The sequence below is a fragment of the Eurypyga helias genome, unplaced genomic scaffold, assembly GCF_000690775.1.
Source record: "Eurypyga helias isolate BGI_N326 unplaced genomic scaffold, ASM69077v1 scaffold46669, whole genome shotgun sequence".
Lineage (NCBI taxonomy): Eukaryota > Metazoa > Chordata > Aves > Eurypygiformes > Eurypygidae > Eurypyga > Eurypyga helias.
The window spans coordinates 17,472-40,411 of record NW_010273550.1 but is presented as its reverse complement, the minus strand read 5'-3'; the positions used below and the strand labels follow the sequence as shown (position 1 = coordinate 40,411).

General features: G+C 40.7%; 1 protein-coding gene across 1 annotated transcript; it reads left to right on the top strand.

The window, feature by feature from the left end:
- Window positions 1-201: 201 nt before the first annotated feature.
- Window positions 202-22,588, top strand: LOC104515511 (semaphorin-3D; the record flags this gene model as incomplete). The annotated part of the gene is made up of 7 exons (XM_010159509.1): window positions 202-424; window positions 3,479-3,567; window positions 5,393-5,434; window positions 6,675-6,832; window positions 8,972-9,036; window positions 11,287-11,426; window positions 21,782-22,588. Coding segments are annotated over 7 exons (1,131 nt in total), but the record flags the coding sequence as incomplete, so codon positions are not given.
- Window positions 22,589-22,940: the final 352 nt, after the last annotated feature.

Sequence of the window (22,940 nt, the reverse complement as noted above, 5' to 3'; positions counted from 1 at the left end):
CACCAGCGTGCTCCCATGCTTTCAAATAAACACTGAGCTTTTTCAATTGTAAAACAAATTACCCGACACTGGCAAGTGTGCTTTACAAACCGATATAGCTGATCGGGACCAGGCAGCTTTCCTACCACACAAAGAAGGTTGCAGATTACTTGTACTTCTTTCCTAATATTCCTGTCATCTTGTTCCCTCCCTTTTGTTCAGTGTCCAAGCAAAACCTATGACCCGCTCATAAAGTCTACCAGAGACTTTCCCGATGAAGTCATTAGCTTTATTAAACGCCACCCACTGATGTACAAATCCGTTTACCCAGTGACGGGAGCACCAGTATTCACTCGAATCAACGTGGACTATCGTCTGACTCAGATTGTGGTGGATCACGTCATGGCAGAGGATGGACAATATGATGTTATTTTCCTAGGAACAGGTATGAGAGAGCACTTCCACTATCATTCTGCACAAACCACAGCCTTTAAGAACAATTTTAGTCCAGCAGGTCTTGAATACACCTGTTGATTTAACATCTTCTTCCGTCACATGTAGCTTCGGGTAGCATTTAGATGCTCCTAATTCTGTGCCAGTTCTTCATGCAAATGCTAAGATTAGATTAATTTCTCCATTCTTGAGATACTACTGTTGGGATTTTATTGCCTCCTGGTCCCTAGGTGATAAACCAGTTAAGGGTCAGAGTACACAGACTTTCTTACCCTCTGAGTACCATTCAGTACCTGTCTTTACATTACATGGTAGTCCTGCTGGCAGCACATCAGTAACCAAATAAAATCTAAAAAAACCTAAACCTTAATAACTTCAAGGAGTACTTCCTCTTATCAGTAGTGACATGGTGCTTCAGAGTTAAATCTCATGTGACATTGAACAGTTAATAAAGATTTAAAAGTGAGCCTAAGGCAACAATTCCACTTAAATAATTTTAAAGATATAACTTAGCAACATTAATATCTCCAAACAAGAGGATGAGGATTGAACAGACAGAGGTTAAACTACTCTGTCAGAAAAGAAACCTGCTTTGCAATTTTTAATGGATAATTATTGATCTATTTACATTTTTATGATAGTATTATGCCTTAAGGAAAAACTCTGGTTTTGCATAGTAATTAAGTTTAGAATCACTGGATGAATCACCCAACAGCATGGTATGTTAAGAAATATTAACATACCTATTTATAACATTTCTGAAGTAATGATCTACCATCTTACTCCACTGGAATTTCTTGTTCTTTATCCGCAATTTGACATTCTCTCACTAATAATTGGTCTTATAATGCAACTCTCACTGGTAGATCTGAATGCTTTAATAAGGAAGTCATTGCCATTATCCCCATCTCACAGCAGGTGTAACTAAGGTACATGGAGGTGGAAAGATTTGTCCAAGGGAGGAGCTATTGCCATGAGCGGCAGGGAAATAATGATTTCTGTTTGAACCCCAGTCCAGTGCTGTTGGGCTGCACAGCATTTTATCTTGCCTATAAGCAAATTTGGTGTCATATAGTGTAGCTTGATAGGTATTGATACGCTGAAGTGATTTGGAGAAAGGAATGTATGGTCATAGAGCATCACCTCATATAAAGTGTGGGTTGTCTCAGCCTTCAAAAGCTTCCCGGCTGTGTTACCACACAGATGGGTCCAGACACAGCCACTCTCTTGGACGATGTGTGTCTTTCAGCTCAATCCCTATCACAATTCTTCTTTTCCAAAAAGATGGTGTGAGAGCCCCTCTCTGATCCCCACAAGTCAAGTACAGTGGTGTCAGAGAGAAAAGCTGTTTCATAAAAACCAACATTAAGGTGCTCTTTGCTCCTTTGCTGCCTAAGGCAGCTGGCAATTAGCTTTGGCTCTGATGTCAGAAAATCCTTGCTGTTTTCTGAATGCAATCTTTAATATAGTCCACAGAGAAGGAAAGGGAACACACTTCCAAGCTGTCAGATGCCTAGGACTTGGGTATACACACTAAAACTTACTTTTCTTCTGAAATTGTGAGAAAAACTGATTTAAAATTTAGCTGTCCAGGATGATGTTTTCTCTAGTTAAAATGTACAAAATATTCTTTTAGTGCCATAGAGTTTGCTTTCAGATGTTTTTTTATCTTCCACTATATTATTTGTCATAGGAATAAAACTATATTGAGAGTCCAGCAACTCGAGTATTCCCAGGTTAACTGTTACCACCCAGCACTAATGCTAATTCTTTCAGAGTAAATCGTCCGGTTTAGAGGTGTCAAGGCCAGCATGTACCGTGCAGTCACTAGGTGGCACTCCATAATATGCAGACAGTTACTTGTCTGCAGTGCCTTTCTTAAAAGTCAGTTTTCTTTCCCAGAAGCACATGTTTTTGTTCTATTTTATCAACTAAACTCATCCTATGGAAAAAAAGAAACTTGAAGATAAAATTTCAAATATTATATAGAGAGACTGAATACAGAGATAACAAATAAACAAGGAGATTTTGAGCAGCAGAAAATCAGAAGCTTATTATAGGTTTGAACGTATGCAACCAACTTGTACATATGCAGGCTTTGGCAATTATGTCAAACAAACAAACAGAAAAAGGGCTGTAGTACATAAGGCAAACTGAAATACTTTTGGCCTTGATTAGTAATATGATCTTTAGTAGTTTGGGAAAACAAGAATGAAAATGTCATTCTTTCCATTATAATGTATTATTTTTCATCATTTCAGTACTATGCATAGTGCTTAGGACTAAGCTGTGCTGTGTCATTTCCACGCTGCACATCCCAGCACACAGTCCACTTCTCCTGAGCAGTTTTTAAGGGGTCTTTTTATGGCCATTCAAGATTCACCAGTGTGTAATGGTCCGAGATAAATTTTTTTTCACCAATCAGGAATTCAAGTTAAAATTGATGAAAAAATTTAAGTTAAAAAAAAATCTCTAGATAACTCCAAGGAAGTAATTTATATAATGGATAAATCAAGATTTTGATGCTGAATGGAGATTTTATTCACAGATTTCCCTAAAATGAAAATATAAATGAAAAAAAAGTCCATTGCTTAACTCTCTACAGTAAAATAAATCCTACTTTTGATTAAGGTGCTACACTGAATGAAAATTGATTCTATAAAAAATAGGAAATAATTTTCTGCCAATTTAGTCCCCTAAGCTGTATCTCTCTGGGGTCAGATGGGCCCCAATTCTGGCTCAAGGAAATGCGCAGAAACTTCTAGCTGGCAGCATGGACGTTCTTGCCTGTGTTTGTGTGTGTGTTTTTGTAATAGGAGAGCTGGATTGTCCTTGCCAGGAGCAGGCTACAGTTGTGTTGGCTCAGCCCTACAGTAAAACCATAGATGTAGAGAGCTATCTGTACAGCAATAGATGCAGATAGGGGTAGATGTTGTTTGAAGGCTACATCCTTGATGCACTAGCTTTATCTTCAGGGCATGAAATGGAGTGGCACATATGTACTGAAACAGAACTGTGGGTTTTACATGATGAACATCTTTTTCAGACATAGGCACAGTCTTGAAAGTTGTGAGTATCACAAAGGAGAAGTGGACTAAGGAGGAGGTGGTCCTGGAAGAGCTGCAAATATTCAAGGTAAGCATTAGCAGCCACAACATCAATTAAATATTATTCAGGGGACTTTAAGGCCCAAACAGGCTTTGTCTGTCTGGTTGTGTGTTTACCTGAACTCATTCAAGTTTCCAGAGGGACACTATGTAAATTTTTAAATGCCTTGGTATTTTTGGGTAAGTCAATTGAAAAAAATCCAGAACCAAACAGGCCATGATTTTTGAAACTCATAGAAAGTCTCATTTATCCTGCCTTCTTCTAGTCTGAAATCTTATTATGTGCTCAATTTTTTTAGTAGTAGTAGTATTTTATTTTTAATGTCAATCTTTCTATTGTCTCAGATTTTGGCCTATTCTTACTATAATTAAAAATTTTTAAAAACAAACAAGCAAACAAACAAATTCAATGGATTTAGATAAATTCTTTAAAATAAATTGAAAACAAAGAAAACAAAACAAAGCTAGTTTTGACGTGTTATCAGTGAAGGCTGTCTCAACGTTTTTGGCCATTTTGAATTGGTTATTCTGGCTGAGTGATAACGAAGAAAAGTAACTGGAACCCTGCTAAACCCAATGATCTTTTCATAAAAAGAGCTTGTAAAAAGTCCAAACCTCCTTTCTGTTGCACAGACAGAATTTTTGATTAACATCATGGCTGCTGAGGGAGCTGACATCGATATAGCATTACAGTAGGAAAATGGAGACCAGTGTCTTCCCTTTTGATTTTTGTTTCATGTGGTACTTCCTTCTTCATTCTTTGCATCTCATTTTTCTATTTTTTTTCTCACTTTGTATAGCTTTTCTTCAGTTTTCACTTTACATTCTCATTAGATTTTATCTGCATCCATGGCATTTTGATCACTTTCTCACACATCCTCTCTCCTATGTGCTGTACAAGGTCTTAGCCAGCATTTCTGCCCATACTAAATAAATTAATTTGGGACTTAGAGACAGTGTTTTCCAAGTGTAAGGACAGGATCTTTAATAATTATTTCAAAGAATGTATTTCTCCATATCCCTTTTGATATGTCAGGTGTACAGTGAAACTTTGATGTAAAGGATCTCCAGGTCTTCTTCCCAGTGTCTTGGACACCAATTATAAATATCACTTTGAAAATTTCAAGATTACTCAGTGGCCTGCCAAGTAATCAGTAGTTTCATTATGTGCACGAATTTGCTGCATTCTTAAAACATCACGTCGAGGGCAAATGTACCATATCATATTTAAGACAAAAAAAAAAAAGATTACTCTCTTCCTGTTTAGTATGCATTCCTTCACGTTTTTATTGGTAACCTTTATAACTCCTACCTCTATGTTTTTGAATCCAGAAAACTGAAGGGAGTGAATGGCTGAAAAAACATCCCTTATTTCCTCGAACAGCATTAACATTAAACAATAGGCTTAGACTAATTATCTTCTTTTAGGCAATAGATAATGCTCTGCCTGTTTTTACATCAGTCACTGGCAAAAATTTCACTGTCACAGCAGTGAAAGACATCCTGATGCGGAGGATCTGCCTATGTATCCCTTAAATGCCATCTAATCCTTTCAGATAGTGCTTAATAAGAAGTTAAGTTGATGTGAAGGCTCATTACCGGTCTCCGGGATGGGATAGATTGCAAACTCTGACAATTAAAGTCACTCGTCTCATAAGCCGCATGGAAAATTTATGGGAGGTATTTTTGGAAACACGAATTTAGTGATTTTTAAGGTTTGGGGTTTAATATTTGTTTAAACCAAGCAAATGAATCTGTAACTTTATTTGCTTTTTGTATGTTAGGTTCTTTTCTCATTTTCATTAAGAATGGGGAAAGTGTAAACTAATGCAGCTTACTATTTCATTTTTCAGCACCCTTCGTTTATCTCGACCATGGAGATTTCTCAGAAGCAGGTAATCACAAGCTCATTTAATTACTGCAGGGTATATGGTACACTTGGCTTGTTATTTTCAGGTGCTGCCTGTTAGTTACTGGCCAAACTTTCCACGGATGACTCTTAAAGCCTATCTGGAAAGAAGGAGATGCATTTGAACTTGTTTGCCTGCCTAATTCACATTGCTTACAAATGGTGATTTGTGTACCCAAGCTGGTTATTATTCATGGAAATAAATCTTTAGTCATATGGTAGTGGGATTTGTGGATTAAGTCAATGCAACACTCTTTTTCCGGACACCAGAAATACTTGTCTCTTTACAATCTAGTAATAAATTATTATTACTATTATTGTTGTTATTTTTATTAGTAGTCAAGAGACATCAGGGCCTCATTGTGCTAAATTTGTGTGCACACAGACTAAAAATCAGTACCCCTCCTCTAAAATTGCAGTCTAAATCTGGGTGGTCCAGCTCTGGCAGTCACAGGAGCCAGTTGGGAATCTCCTGATAGGAAACGATTTTATGGCAGCTCCGAGCTCTATGATGGCTACGTGCACGTTCAGGAGGCAGCGTGACACCAGAACCATCCTTCCTGCCCCACAGAACTGGCCAGAGCAGCTCCGGCACAACACGACTCCCTCACACAGGAGGAGGTATTTTGCTGTTCAGGCACGCACAGCACAGCTGGGTCCCATCTCCCCTGAAAAAAGGTGGCAGGCCAGCTGGAAGTATTGCATGAGCCAGCCCCGGCTCATCAGCAAGCTCTTGGACCACCCTTGTCTCAACAGGCAATCTGCTCACACATTGGGAGAGCGAAGTAATATTATCCCCATCCTACCTAAGGATCAGAAACAGAAGATGCAGGTTTATTCACACAAGGTCATCCCTAGTTCTCAGAGTCTTAACATCATGGCTGTTCAGCCACTTATTTTAAAATGTGTTATTAAACCATTCTTTCCATGGTTTGCTTCTGATTTTTTCTTACAGCACAAATCTAGAGGTGTAAGGGTGTTGAGTGCTGCTGTCTTTCCAGGACTGCAGTCCCCTTTCCTCTCTGCCGAGTTGTCAGGGATTGATGGGGACTGGCCAGTTCCCGCCGAGCCTTGAGAAACATGTTATGGTAAAGGAGGAATTCCCCCTCGTTTTGTAAAATCTGGGACAAGGTTGAAAGTCTGCAAGCGTGGCACTGAAGAAGGGAACTGTTTAAATGGGCTACTTGGAGAACACTCCTAATTCATTCGCTTTGCCTGATTTGCAGCAACAATTGTACATTGGTTCCAGGGATGGATTGGTTCAGCTCTCTCTGCACAGATGTCACACGTATGGGAAGGCTTGTGCAGACTGCTGTCTTGCCAGAGACCCATACTGTGCATGGGATGGAAACTCGTGTTCCAGATATGCCCCCACTTCTAAAAGGTAAGAAAAAAAAAAAATCCAACATGCTGTAAAAAAACTTGCTGCTTGCAAGAATTTTAGAGGTTCCCAGTCAGAACGTGCTGCCTTTTTTACTTAGCATGTCATTTGACTTAAAAGTTGATCATACTCTGGCCGTGTTTCACGTTTCTGCTCAAAGAGCTGTGAAGACAACTTTACTTAAGTGAATGTGACAGTAACTCAGCTACTGCAGTTAACATCATAAATGTATCACCTTTTTTATGCTGGATGCTTTAAGGCATCAGATGCTCAGATGGAGGTCCAGATTGTGGATGCAAGAGCCTCTCAAGTTTCTGCATTTGCATAAGGCACCCCTGTAATTATAAAACAAAGGTTAACATAGTATGCCAGAGTGGCTAATACTAAAATACAATTAATTCCCTGATCTAAAGGAACAAGCTTCTCCTGTCTGATTTAACCAACCCATATAATGACCCAGAGTGTCACTCTCGTCATTTGTATTTGTGGTCTAGCCATGAGAGGGAAACAGAGATTTAAGTACTGTGATTTGATAGCACTGGGAGCAGATTTTCCACAGTGAAAGAAGCTTCATACGAACTTCTGAACTGACCAGCCAGGACAGCAGCATGAAACTGCGTGGAGGGAGAGCATGCTGCAGGCTCTAGCACTGCAGTACCTGTACTGCAGTAGTAAGTTGCTGGATGTGTCCTTTGAAGTTTTTGTCTGGTTTAGCCAGATCTCTGAGCTCTCTTACTGAGCCATAGTCCTTCACAGACTCTTCATTCCCCTTTAGATGAAGTCTTCCTGACAGTAATTCTTACAGTGAGGGTTGGATGTTGCAGTCTGAGCTCAGGCTCTGGAATAAGACTTTCTACCTTAGCGGTTGCTGGGCTGGAACCTGAGCAATTAGACAAACAACTGAGGTTAATGACTCATAGGTTATCATGTCATGGTGTCAAGGAGCTTTATGTGTTTTCCCTTAAAGCCAAACCAAACTAAATTCAGACAAACATAAGTGAAAGGAGAAAGGCAAGTGTTCAGGCTCACTGCAAAGTTAGTGACACATGCAGCTTGCTGAAGCCTGAGGTGAGCTGGGACACAGAGATTGATGGTCCATGCTTTTTAACAGATGTGCAGTTTGGTGAGAAGGCCAAAAGTCTGTGTCTCTAAAACAAGGAATGGGTGACTGGCCTTGGGAATCCTCCAGTACATCAGTTACTTGAATATTTTTCTTGTGTGCAGTAGCCTCTGCTTCCAGCATGTCTACAGCTTTTACCACAATGGACAGCTTGGCCTCAAGAACCCGCTCTCCTGATGATACATTGCTCTGCACACAAGAGGTCCCACTCCTGTTATCTCCAGTGTGGCTGTGAGGGAGGAACCAGTTCCTCGCTGGGTTTCCAATTCTTCCACTAAAGATTTAAAATACAACTTTTTTTGTAGCTCTTGGGAGATAAATGCAAACATTCACAGAGGAAAAGTTTACCTTTTTTTTTAATTCTATTACACTGAAATTACAGTAAATCACAGTGAGTTTAAGTAACACACCCAAGGATTAGCAAGCAAGTTAGTTGTGGAAGGCAGCGGATCGTCTCAGAGCATTGTCTCAAGCGATTTTTCTGTCCATAAACATGAAAGATAATAAGATTTGTCAAATGATTGCTGCCAAACTAAAACATATGTCTTTCTCTCTTATTTTAATGATTGGTTTACTAGTCAGTATTACCTTGGTCTGATTATGAGCTACATTTTTAATATCACCTGTTGAACCTCAGATTTTTTCCATGACATACAACATTAAGGATGTTTTTAGGTTTCAAGACAGTCCATCCCACCAGGAAACCTGTGCCCCATGTTCCAAAAGCAGGTTTAGATGCTCTTTCTGTCACTACACTGCACACTCTTTATTCTAGGCAGTTTTTTCTCTTTCCCCTCCCAGTGGTTTTCCCAAATCACAGGCCCTTCTCTTGATGTCAATTGTACAAATCTCTCTAGGCCACATGCTGCTTTGAGGGTGAGGCTGGTTTTAGTTAAGACTGTAATTGTCAGCAGTAGGGTGGGAGCAATGTGAATCCACATCTGCTGAGCTCCTCTGTATTTTGTTGTTGAATTCCAGCAATTACGCCTGAAGTGTTACAAGTTTGCATGTTCTTCCCATAGGCGAGCCAGAAGGCAAGATGTCAAATATGGAGACCCTATTGCACAATGCTGGGATGTGGAAGACAGTGAGTATTTTGCGTCTTTCTTACTCTTTAGTCATTCTGACAACAGAGTTTACTGTAAGGGTCACTGTCTGTGAAAACCTGCTGAGCCTGACTGAATAACACTGTTAAAAGTAGTTGCCTTTCCCACGCTTCGTATACATTACTCCTCCCACAGTTAAATTTGGGGAGCCGGGGTTGATAAGGGGTAGCCAGCATGGGACAGCACCCTTGCATCCCTTACAGGTGACCCTCCCCAGCATTCACCCAGGGGAGAAAGATGTGCCTGCAATGCAAAAACCTCACACACATCCCTACAAGTAGGTACCAGGACATCTGTTCACCCAGAAACAGGGGAGATGGTCCCACGAGGAAACCCGCAGGGATGAACGGGGAACACGCCATCCTCTCCCCTTCTGCCACATACATTTGACATAAGTCCCAAAGCCCAGCTCCAGCTGCCAAGCCAGCCCCTTCCCTTCCCCGCAGCTACTTAAATACTCCTGTTATTAACAAGAGCCTACCCCCCTCTCCCTGTTGGCTCCCCCCTCCTTTTCCCACACCCTCTTTTCAAATGCCAAAGGGTCTGGCTTGCTCCTTTGGCAACTGGAGCACTTCTCTTACAGCGAGCACTGTCAGTATGAAATCCTGCGGTTGCGCGGCAATGTCTGCGGCAGCGTAAAATAAATGAAAAGCATTCAAAACCAAGCTTGGGTTTGTCTGGGGCTCTTCTAGCCGCTTATTAAAGTGAACAACCCAGTCAAAACAGTATTGATTGTATCGCTGTGCTGAACGTTTGGTTCGGGACGAGCCACCACTTTCCATTGATCTCTGGTTATTTTCGTGCCACTCTGGTGCTGGATGCCTGCCGCAGATCTCGGCGTGAGTTACTGCAGAAATCAGAGCTGCTTGCCACAGGATCAAAGACTTAAGTCTGTTGCACAGTCTAGAGGACTCTTGCTGTACATGTGTGCTTGCAGATGTAGTTAAAAAGTCAGGGTAAAATCTCATTTCCATTTAAGTAAATGACAAAGATCCTGTTCATTCCCAAGAGTCAGACTTTCCCTGCTTGTTGCTTACCATGGCTCTCCAGACAGTGGTATCTGAGACTGTGAAAAGCTCAAGGTTATAGAAACCCTAGCAGAAGGGCTGACAATGTCACATTTTCCTTGAAGGATAAAGAAATACTGGAAGAGTTGGCTTTACTAAACAAATGCAAAATGACTTAGCACAGAAATTGGTAATAATGCTTTGCCCTGATGTAGCACCACCAGTAGAAATTTTATCCATCTGAGGATGACCCCTGTGTGCTATAAAACCATAAAACTGACCTGTGCCACTCCAGGCTCTTGGCATATTTATGCCATTTGCTATAATTAATAACATTATGGCCCCAAAACCTATTTAAATTCAGTGTTCCACTGTGTGAGATTCCCTCCCAGAGACTTCATTGGCTGCATGAAGTTGTTTGGCTCTACTGAAATCTCAGTGGCACAGTGAAATATAAGAAAAGCATTTAATGTAGAGAGCTTGAATTTCTGTCGATCTCATATAGGTACTTATTATATTGAAAAAACAATCCAAAATTGTATTCATATTGTTGTTGAGCTAACTTTTGATTTAGGAGACACCACTGCTTTCACCTTCCTTTCTGTTATTGGCAGGGCATAAGAAAGAGCTTTAGTGTGATGGTAAGGCAGATAAGACACAGATAAAACAGAATGGAAAGGGAAATGGAGATGCAGAGATTAGAGTTTACTTGCTCAGGTTTACAGAAGGCCAAGAAAGGAGCCCAGATCTGCTTATGGCTCCTTCAGTGTTTGGTCTGAAACATACTACACAGCATTTCAAATTGTACAGAAGAAAGGTAAATTTCAGTTTACTTTAGCCCTGTGACTCCTTTAAGGTGTTTGAGATGAACAAACCAGACCGTACAATCTACCTTTTGCAGCTTTAGCTCAGGTTTAGTAGTTGCATTACTTAAAGGAAAAATACAGGTCAGATTTTAAATTTCTCCAAAGTGGAAGCCCCCACTTTAAAATGGAGCAAGCTTGTGATATAGATTTTATTGACCTCCTTAAAAAACAGTTGCACGAAGGAAGGTTAGCAGCCGCCTCTAAATCCTCATAGTTATAGTTTAAGCTAAAAGTTAAGTTTCCTTTTGCTTTTTTATAATTCACTTGCTCTTATAGCATCTGTTCTGAATCAGGCTATTTTCCCATTGCTTTAAAAACCAGGTCAGGGTTAATCTCCTGTACCATGTTTGCTTTCCAGGCATTAGTCATGAAACTGCTGATGAAAAGGTGATTTTTGGCATTGAATTTAATTCAACTTTTCTGGAATGTATTCCTAAGTCCCAGCAAGCCTCTATTAGGTGGTACATTCAGCGCTCTGGAGAAGAACATAGAGAAGAGGTAAGTTATAGTCATCAAGGAATGTTTCCTCTATAGAGAATTCAGCTGAGCATTGAAAGGCAGGAGTTACTGGGATTAGTCCATGTTTTACTTTTCCTTGCCTCACCTTAGGTATCACATAGCATTCTGGTATCACCATTTGGGGCATGCAGTGGGGAAGAGAGAAGCCATTTGCACTGTGTCTTAAGCAGATTCAGATATTTATTTTGACTTACATGCTCATTCTGGTAAAAAAAAAAAAAAAGAGAAATATAAATTGGGCTTTAAATAGTGGTAAAAAATGAAAGTACTGAAAAAATCCTTTTTGTCTAGTAACTAACACAGCAACTACTTCTGTGTATGTTCAAAACCCTTTGATTTAATAGAATCTCTGTTCCATTTAGTGTTTGATTGCATTCCCTTATCATGTTAAGCATTGTAGCTGAGAATTGCACGTATGGCTTGCTGCTTCTCTCCATCTCTCCCCAGAGAAGGCATGGTCTGTGCAGTAAAAAGCTTTTTATTCGCTTTTTTCCTTGTTAGTAGATTCTGAGAATTTTTCTTAAATGGGACTCTGCACTGATGCAGTGATGTCAGGGTAAAGAATTGCACCTTGTGCCTGGAGTAGAAAGTGATGAGACTTGTGATGGCCCTTAATTCCTACAGGAGATAGTTTGGGCTCCTCAGTGGTAGAGAAGCCCTGGAGAAGACTCTAGGTCCCTGTGTACTCCCTGTACAATTTCCTGCTAATTTCTGTCTGAGCATGTGACAAAGGGACTCTCTGACGTGCCCAAAGGTCAATATGCTGGGACTGGTTTGGACTGGGTTTGAGTGTTTCAAACCTCAAGAGTTTTCATAGCCTTTCTCTTACATGAGTGATTTTGTGTTTGAGGCCAAGTCCTGCTGTGATGGCAACCATGGCAACAGGGAAGGAGAAGGAAAAAGAACTGCCCTTTCAAAAGAGCTGGTCCCAGGTGTTAGATATGCTTTTTTGTTAAATGTTCATCCAAGACAAAAGTTAGTTTAAATGACAGGAACTATCAAGCACCCAACCGGTCTTCCACTTTCAATAATAATTCATCCTATGAGACTTTCACAGTGCAGAAAATGTGCTGGTTCCTTCTCAAAGTGGGGGAGATGAAGGCCAGGGCAGGTGCCCATGCGAGCATCACCTCGCATGGGATGTGACTCATGGCAGTAGTCCCGAAGTTGCAACCCCAGTTATGACTTGGCCCAGAAAGCCAGACTAAGGGGATACAAGGCACTTCTGATTTTCCACCAGATAAAACAAAAAACCCTGCAAGGCCGTATTTTGACTATGACACTGCAGTACTTTTAATTTACTTCCCTTCGCTTACACATGCTTTGGATTGGCAAAGAATCTTTCCTCTGCTGAGAATAAAAACTTCATGCATTTATAGACCCAGTAATTCCCACAACATGGTGTAAACACCAAAAGAAAGAGATTACTGGTTTGAAATACCACCTCTAACCTTCATTACAGTCCATACTTGTAAAAACATTTTATCTTCTGATCAGCTGGCCAAGCACGCTCTCAGCCACAGGTGGTTGAAGTGAAAACCCAAACCCAGCTATAAGTGTGTCAGCTGTTAAAGACCTATGGACATTCATTGTTTGTGCTTTAATTGATTTACCTTTAACTGTCCTGTACAGAACACTCTGCACCCTGTTTCCCTCAGGCAGCAGTTTGTAAATGCACTTACATATTTATCAGGGAGACAAGTAAAGTACTCACTAAATTCTAACCACCTGTTTAAGACTAATTTTTAAAGTAAATTTAAGCAGATAATTAACAGGGGTTTGGGAGTGGGGGGTGGCGGGGAGCATTCTGTACAGGAAGTTATGTGAAGTTTTGAGGAGACAATAATTTTTGAAATAATGTATTGCAACTATAGCATGTGCCTGAGCTTCTCAAGAGCAGCTACAAACTTCGTGTAAAGCAGCCAGTTCCCTGTGGAGAATGCAATATTTCTGTATCATAAGAAGTCACACTTTCAAGATTCGAAAGCCTCTTTTGAATGACTGCTTTTGTGTTATATCTGTGTCAAATTAGAAGAAAAAAATATATCATTTGATTTTCTTATAAATCACAGGTTCAGATAGGCCTCTGAAGGTCAGGAAGCCAAGCTCAAGCTATCTTTCTTAACTGATTGTAGAACACACTGCAGGTCAAACCAACTTTTGAACCAAGTTAGGGCAAGCTAACCTATATAGAATAGCCCAAATTAAGGCTATATTATTTTTTTGCCACTCTTTGTATCTCCAAAAGGTTTAGTGTGGCACTGACCTGTCCCTGAGTAGCAGCTTGTTCTGGGCCAAACGCCACCTACCCAGGCAGGGTGATGTCCCATACTGCCAAGGATGTGCACGTTGAGAGAGTAAGGGAATGTGTGCATATGTGTGGTGGCATTTGAAGCTCCAGCAAGCACACAGCATATCTCCTTGAACATTAGCAGCCTTCCACAGCAGTGTTTACTGGGCTTGCTCTGCGTAAACAGTCTGACATCTGTTTGTATGAGGAAAGTAAAGCTTTGCTAAAAGGCTAGATTAACCTTTGAGGCAAATTTAGAAGAGAATTTGAAGGAGAAATCTGCAGACAGATTTTCTGCTTTATGAATGCTAACAGTAGGCAAATAGCTTTTTATCACATATTGTCTCCAAAGCCATAGCAGTATTTTCATGATCTAGCTTTGATAAAATAGAAATTGGAGCACATGTTCCACAGTTCCTTAGGGTGGTTTTGTTAGTTTATTTTTCTATATTTTTTTTCAGTCTTTGAAGATAACAGCTTATATAAATGCATATGCACACATTGATGATTACAGGATCAGAACACTTATAGACAGTTTATAGCTATTAATTTTGTTTCTTTCCTGCCAGAAAATTCTTATAGTAAGAGAATTTCTAGTATTTTGACCTAGGTTAGTTCCAGAGTCATAAAAATTTGCACTCCTGAGCAAACTCAGCTTGCCAATCTTATACAATTATACTGAGGAATTTCATTTTCAGAAGGAAAAAATAAAGAAGCTTTTTTGATTATTGTTTAAGATAAAAATATTAATCTAGAAATGCTATGTTTTCAAATGCATGGACTTAAAGTTAAATTCCTAAATTCATATATGGCTGCCTAAATTAATGATTGGTTCTTTAGAGATGCTGAACAATCACTCCTCCTATGAGAGAGAATTTGCAGGTTAAGATGTAATCCTTTGTTAATTGGGGGATTCAGAAATTGAGATTTTCAGGTTTTCCAGTTTGACTTATCAGTGAAAATGAATTCATCAGTATTAGAGCCTAATTGCAGGCTTTCCTAGAAAAATCTAAAGACTGTCAGAATAATTGGCTTTCCTTTAAAAGTACTTCAGTTTGACAAAAATACCATATGTGACAGAAACAGTGCGGTCATTTTTAATGTGTAGCTTGATCTTTGCTCAGTCAATGCCTTACCTTAACTTTTCCCATTACAATTATATTTTCTACTCTCTCTCTCCCTTGCTGCAGCAGATTTCTCAAATAACACCGTCCGTTATTTTAGTGCATGTCGTAGTGGTGTAACTTATTGTGATGACGATACCATGCTTTGCAAATCACTCCATGCACCTGGAACTTAGGTTACGGACTTTTAGTTCCAGGGCTGGAACTGTAATGTCTCAGCAAGTCTTTAAACCTGGCTTTACAAATAGATGGCTTTGCACTGTCCCGGACATGCACTAGAGTTTCCTGCGGGAAAGAAAAGGGCAAAATCCAGACTAGGTGGGAAGCATTTGGCTCAGCAGGATGTCCCTGACATTTCACCCTTAGGGTCATGGTTCAGAATGTGACTTCCAGGCAGAGCAACCTGTGGGGAGGGACAGGATCTCCTGTGGTACAGGAGCTGTCACCAGGTCATTTTGCTGCCAGTGGGAGGACATTTCCCTGTAGTATGGGGCTGTTTTAAGGTCAGGAGTCAAATATGTAGTGCTTTTGTGTTTAGTGTTGCTCGCACAATTGATCATGTTTGTTCCTGTTCGTGCTGGGTTAGTCACTGAGAGGAGGGAGAGCATTTTGATGGCTGGAGTTCATAAAAAAAGTGAGAACATCATCTGTTCGTAATGTCTTAAACTGCTGAATTTTTCTGAAGCTTAAAACAGATATTTATTTCTCAAAAAAAAATCTTTGTGTTATGCTATGTATATAATAGGTGTCAGGACTGCAAAAAAAATGCATGACTCCCTACTAAGTCATTAGTTTTTGTTCCCCATGTCTCTGAATAGTATTAACTCCACTTCTTTAGGCTACATTTCACCCTGTGTCTCCTGCAGTTCCACATTTGCCAAGCTGCCACCTCCCCTTGCAGGGGACAGAACAAACCATATGTTCCGAAGTGACAGAATAGGTGTGGATCACTTTTAACTCTCTCCTTCCTGCTCTATCCATACCTGGGCATGAAAATAAATCCCCTGAAAGGCAGTAGCACATTCCAGTTTGTTTTTCAGTGGTTCTCACCGTTTCCATATTCCTGCCCCACAGCCCTGGGCTGTGTTTTTCTGATGGACCCAGCTTAATGACCATCTGATGGTTTGGGAGGTACAAGAGTTTGACCCACTCTTGGACAGGACATCTTGCTAGGCACAAGACTGTGACCTAGCTCCCCCATTCAGCACAAAGAGACGTTTTCATTCCACATTTTAGCCAGACTGAGACGACATTTTTTCAGTCTATCCAAGACATGTTTCCATATTGTTGCTGGAGATTTATGCATCATGGTGGTGATTTTCTTTGTCACAAATATCTGGTCACCGTCATCTCATGAAAAAAGGTCAGAGATTCAGTGCCAGCCCTAAAATCCAGGAGTTGGACGAGAGCTGAGTAAGGAAGAGTACATACACCAAGGTCTGAGTTTCCAGACGTACTTTTTGTTAGAGAAGCGTAGTTCAGTGTTTGAACCCTTAGGTCGATATGAAAGAGATCAGGAGGGGGAAATATAAGGAGAGATTCATTCTGCAGCCTAGGGACAACTTACATCTCTCATGCTCTCACTCTGTTACTTTATTATATGACTAAATGCGTTTTATTTTTCGCTAGTACATTGACATTCTTAAGTAAGACTAAAATTTTGACAGTCTCCTGGGGAAAAAAACAGGTAACTCTGGACTGAGATACAACATGTGACATTTCTACTTTGATTTGGATATACTCGGAGTGTGTGTGTGTGTATTTAAAATTTAGTCTCAAGAATAAGTTAGCTTCACCTTGAAGATAATAGGAAGCGTGTGTCTCCATAAGGGCATTGTACCAGCAAAACATTCTTCATTTTTCCTGTGGTTTCTTGGTAAATAACTAAAAATTAAAAAAAAACCCTCAAACCAACCAACCAAAAAACCCAACCACAACAAAAAAAACCCCACACAAAACCAAACAACTCTACAGCTGAGTGGGACATAAATTATTATTTTCCCAGTACAGAAGAAATAAATTAATGTGTAATAACAATGTCAGACAACTCCAGTGATCTTTATTTCCAGTCAAATGATGAGGATGAAGAACCAAACAATAGAAAAACAAAGATGAACGTGAATTCTCAGCAAATGTTCCTCATTCTCCTTTCTCCTCCTCTCAATTTGTTCAGGTCTTGCAGCTAACCCATGATCAGTCCAGTATTACCTCTAACATTTTTTCACATGTTGATTAATGAGGGAAGGCAGGCTTTGAAGCCACTTTCTTCTCCCAGACAGGTGCAGTGTTTTAACTGTGAAAGAGTTGACATGTGAATTATTTGTAAAGAGGGAGCTATCTAAACACATCATTAACGAAGGACAAAAAGCATTGACCTAACCTGGTGCCGCAGCACTTTCAAATCCTTGGTTGTTTTCCAACTTAGTGATTGTTTAAAGATTTGCCATCATTATTGGCCATCCCTATTTTTCCTCTATTCTTAAATTCAGGTTGTGAAAATCAAGTGTTTTATTTGCATAGGGATCTTTTCCCATTATCAAATATAGCCACTATCTATGGCATGTGCCATAATTCAGGTAATGTAAATTTAGGCAAACTTACGTGCTTATCATGAAGGATGATAGATACAATTTGTCGATAAAATATTGCTAAAAATCCATTCCCACTCCAATAAGAAAAGCAAGTTAATGTTAATCAATAGCTTCATTTTTGTGGTTTATAATTTGTTCCTTATTGAACAAAACTATGTCTCTCATGTTTAATTTTTATTGTATGCTCAAATTTAAGCACGTCAGCAAGCTTTTATGCATTAAACCCTTTGTGCTTCTGAATTGTTAAATCCTATTTACAAATATTTTAGGAGAGTTATTGATTATGACATATTGGAGAGGAGGAGCAGCGAGTCTACAGTTGACCAAACCAAAATGGTGTCTTTTATCTAACTAGTCTTTTCATTCACCTGAAAATTCAATAAAATATGTTTTACATCTATAGGTCAGGAATCAAGGAGCACATTAAGCATTCAAGTGAAAGGTTAAAGATCTACTACCAAGTAATGAAATGCCAGGTGTTTATGAAACTCCAGAGCCCTGTGGGGGGAAAAGTAGAGAGGAAAGACAGGAAGAGTTCTGAACCTATGGGTAAAACAACATAAACAGGATACCAAAAAGAGAAGTGAAGGAAGAAAACAGTAATGAAGTGTTGCTCAATACATGTGAAATCGGAGCCATAATTTCATCCTGCCAGAGGATAAGAAAGGCATGAACAATGAAGGCACAGAGAAGGAGGAGGTGACAGTCACCGTAAAACAATATCCAAGGTTAACACAGGATATTCTATAAGAATGCTGCTTCATTAAAAATAGGAGTCGTGATGGGCTGGGATTAAGGGACACAACCAATTTAGACTCTGCTAGCTTTCTCTGAGGTATCCCAAGGTTGGGGCGGAGGGGGGAAGGGGGAGGACAAATCCATCAGTTAACACATTTACAACTAGAAAGTGTTGGCTGCTACACAAATGGTGAATAGTTAGGAGTAGCAGGGTGCTGGACATGGGGGTCCAGTGATCTTTTTAAGTCTAGATCTGCCATTATTCTGCCTTCTTTTCACTGAAAATAGGTGAAGCACTAGTGTGGGCTCTTTGGACTGGCGCCCAGCCAGTCGAAACAGCCAGCTGGAGATCTTCCAAGTGTAGGAGGTACACAGCTGTCAAGGCGCTCTAGACTACAATACTGGCAGAGCCACCCATAGGCAGATGCTACTGCTGCAACTGCATCAAGCCCCGAGCTCAGAGATTGGTCCTGTTTTCACTCAGACAATGTGAGAACTTGGTCTTTGCATAGTGCCTTATGAAACCCAAATGTTTGAAAATGATCTGCTCTTTCCCATCCTTTTCCCTGAAAGTCTTAAACTTGAGTCTTCATGTCGACATGAAACTGGGGCAAAAGAAAGAGGATCTTCCTTGTCATTTTGCAACAGCCAAGCCTCCAAGCACTTCCACCTGGCCCCTGCTCCTGCTTCTCTCTGAGGAGTACAGCACCACAAGGAAACACCTGCTCTAGACATATTTCTGCCTACAGCTACTTATTTGTAGATTCATTTATACATTTGATGCTCCTGTTTTTACTGTAAGAAAGGTACATTTTCTTGGAATGGAGAATCACCAGCTCATAAAACTGAGGACTACTGCTCTATGCTGTAGGTTTTAGAGGTGGAAAATTGGTCTTATCTAGTTTGTCTCCCTCCTATCTTCTGTGTATATTCTTGTTTTGAGCATGATTTCTCTGGTCTAAACTCAGTGTAGTAAATCAGAAGTATTTTGTGCTCATGTAGCACCTGTTGTCAGGACAATCGATTTTCCAGGAATTTCCTGAAATTAGTATGATTTCACCCTGCTAGTGCCAAGTAGGCATGCTTATATACAGTTTACAAACAAGGAAACTAAGCTCGGGGTTGACCGAACACCATCAACTGGTGGCAGGAGTCAGAAATATTTGGTCACAGAACCTGGCAGCCAGAGCCACGTTCTGACCAGGCTTTTATCACAGTTGATTTCTTGTCTCTGCTGCAGTCAGATCAATGGTAGGACACAGGCCTATATCTATCCATTCACATATCTGTCTATCCATCTGTCCATCCACCCTTCCATCTCTCCATCTATTCATCCACCCACCCACCTATGTACCTACTTACCTACCTACCTAGCTAATCTGTCTGTTACTGAAGACTGCTACAGCTGGTACAGTAGCAAGCCAAAGTATCTCTCTCTGTGCATGTACTGCTTTTTCTGGTGGCCTCTAAATGGTCTCCCAAATTCTTTAACCCTTCCAAACTCATTATCATAGAAACTTAGAAAAGAGGAAAGCAAAAAGCCCTGGGAGGTCAATTCATCGATGTCTTTGCTCCAAGAGACCCTATTATGATAAAGTACTAGCGAGTTAGAATCATAACAGATGGAGAATCATATGTATGTATACATTTTTTCCCATGGAGTTGAAAAGGGAATCATGTGCAGACTTTTTACATAAAGAAACAGTGTGTAGCTTACCCACTGTGAATAAATCTAATTTAATCATCTTTATGCCTCCCTGATCTTCATCCTCTGAAGTTTGCTGGAGGGTCAGATGTGCACTCTGGGAAATTTTCCAGGTTCTGTGTTGGTTCTTTCTACCCCCACTCCCCCCCTTTTTAAACTCAGCCTTGCGCTGAAGTTTTTCTCCATTATAACAATGCCACCAGCAGTGCTGAGGCTGTGTTTGAGGCACCAGCTTTGCTGCAGGCTGAGCAAGCAGCACGCCAGGTCCTTCGGTGCCGTGCAGTGCTGTAGCCTCTGTGTGGCAGCAGAACATAGCACGCTTTGGACTAGAACAGGATCATTTTCAAAGGAAATGCTGGTGTCGGACACTGGGAGTTAGGGCTCTGCTTTCTACTACCACCTCTGCTACAAATCTTTATATGGTCTTTGGCAAATCGCTTACCTTCTCTGTTTCCCAGCTGCAAAAATACTTAGGTGCCCAGTGCCCCATCTTGTATTTTTGGTTTTTTTTAATGCCTTTTTTTTTTAGTCCTAGGTTATTTTGGAAATAATTTTCAGAACACCAGGTATGTAACTTGCCTGATGGTGTTATTACTTTAAGGTGCACCTTATTTTTCACATGTGAGATTGTGCTGTATTTTTAAAAATCTTTCCATTCATAAATGAAACTGCAGTTCTACTCTGACAGACTTCACCTCTCACTTGCCATTTCATTCTTTGCCTTTTTTTCTGTAAGTACTTCATAGATCTTAAAGTCAAAACAATAAAAAAATCAAACTGGGTTGTATTTGTCTAATATCTTTGGGTGCTTTTAATCACTTCTTAATGAGTCAAAGCCAGGATCAACTTCCTTTTCTACAACCCAGTTGCAGAAGATCTGAATCACAGCATTTCACTTTAAAAATCAGTAGCTGATTTATTTTCCGTGTAACAGAGACTCAGTGCTCCAGATATATACAAGCACCCCTAGTACATTCTATGCATTACAGGATGTTCAAGAGGAGCTCTTAAAAAATGAATGGGTTTTGTGGCATTAAATAGTAACGCTGCTTTGGAGAACTGTGGAGCCCTCAATATCAGAAGGATATTGACCACTTGGAGCGAGTCCAGAGGAGGCCACGAAGATGATCAGAGGGCTGGAGCACCTCTCCTATGACAAAAGGCTGCAAGAACTGGGCTTGTTCAGCCTGGAGAAGAGGAGGCGCCGAGGAGACCTCATTGCAGCTTTCCAGTATCTGAAGGGGGCCTACAAGGGTACTGGGAGAGGACTTTTTACAAGAGCCTGTAGTGACAGGACAAGGGGGAATGGGTATAAATTGAAATCAGGGAGGTTTAGATTAGATGTCAGGAAGAAATTCTTCACAGAGAGGGTGGTGAGGCACTGGAACAGGTTGCCCAGAGATGTTGTGGATGCCCCATCCCTGGATGTCTTCAAGGCCAGACTGGATGTGGCTTTGAGCAACCTGGTCTAGTGGAAGGTGTCCCTGCCCATGGCAGGGGGGGTGGAACTAGATGGTCTTTAAGGTCCCTTCCAACCCTAACCATTCTATGATTCTATGATTCTATGATTCTAATATAGTCTAACTTGCTGCATTTTGGTGTGATGAGTTTTACTGTCTGTCCCTTCAGCTGTACAGCGTGTATCTTTTACTGCTGCATGCTGAAATGTTAGTGATACAGATGCTATAGTTAGGAGCAGACCTCAGACTTTGAAAGGACCTCCTGGTATCTGTCCGAGCTGCACATACCCAACCATGTCCTGGCAGCCAAGGGATGGGGCATGCCATGTGCCAGCTGAGCCTTTTCTCCTCCTCAGTATAGCACTGACAGGGCTTCTGGTTTTGCCACTGAAACCCATGTATGTCCTTCTTTGTCCAACCCCACAGCTGAAGGCTGACGAAAGGATCATCAAAACAGAGCACGGGCTGCTGATCCGCAGCTTGCAAAGACGGGATGCGGGAGCCTACTTCTGCAAAGCCCAGGAGCACACCTTTGTCCACACCATCGTGAAGCTGAATTTAAACGTCATTGAGAATGGGCAAATGGAAAGCACTCAGAAGACTGAGGATGAGGAGGGCCGGGTGAGGGATTTGCTGACGGAGTCCCGGCTGAGGTACAAGGACTATATCCAGCTCGTCAGCAGCCCCAGCTTTAGCCTGGATGAGTACTGTGAACAGATGTGGCACCGGGAGAAGCGGCGGCAGCGGAACAAAGGTGGTGCCAAATGGAAGCATGTGCAGGAGATGAAAAAAAAGCGAAACCGAAGGCACCATGAGCCAGCCAGGCCACCGTCTACGTAGTTTGTAAATGTTATTTAAAGAAAGGACATTTTTCATGAAAAAGAAAATATACTGTGTTCTGGTTTTGTGCATCTTACCTATGAATTAGTACTGCTTCTTATTGAAATCAGATAACTCGCCATCACTATTAATCTGTATGAGAGTGTACAATGGGATACAATACCAAATGAGGTGTTCCTTATTGGAGTGCCACACATCAGGCAATAATTTCAAATGCATTCATTAAAAATAAAAGATGTACACTTTTAGCTAATTTCTGGGTAGCCTGAGGCTACGTGAGCTGTGTTCTGTACTTCCCGCATAATTTTCACATAGGATTTAGTATCCGTGTTCCCATGTTAATACCTGCTGCCATATTCCACCCCAGAGATGGCTACATTTCAGGGAAGGGCAGATGTATTTCTAGTTCTTTGGCATCTTTCTGAATAAGAAGCATGGTAGAAATGTGTGACAGATCTGTAAAAATACCTGCTAATTTACCCTTTGGGCTTTTGTACAAGCGCATGGGTGGGGTTTGCTAGCACTGAGAGGCTCAGCAAAAAATCAAATTAAGTTCTAGCTTAGGGTCAACATTCCTTCTTCCCATTAAAAAAAAAAATAAAAAGAGAAAGAATTATCATAGTTTAAAAGGGGAGAATTATCAAGTGTTGCTCAATAGAGTTTGAGTAGCCACCAGTTTGCAGTCCATCTGCTGAAATGAAATGTTGATTCTAATCAAAACTGCCACCAAGATGCTTGGGAGTAA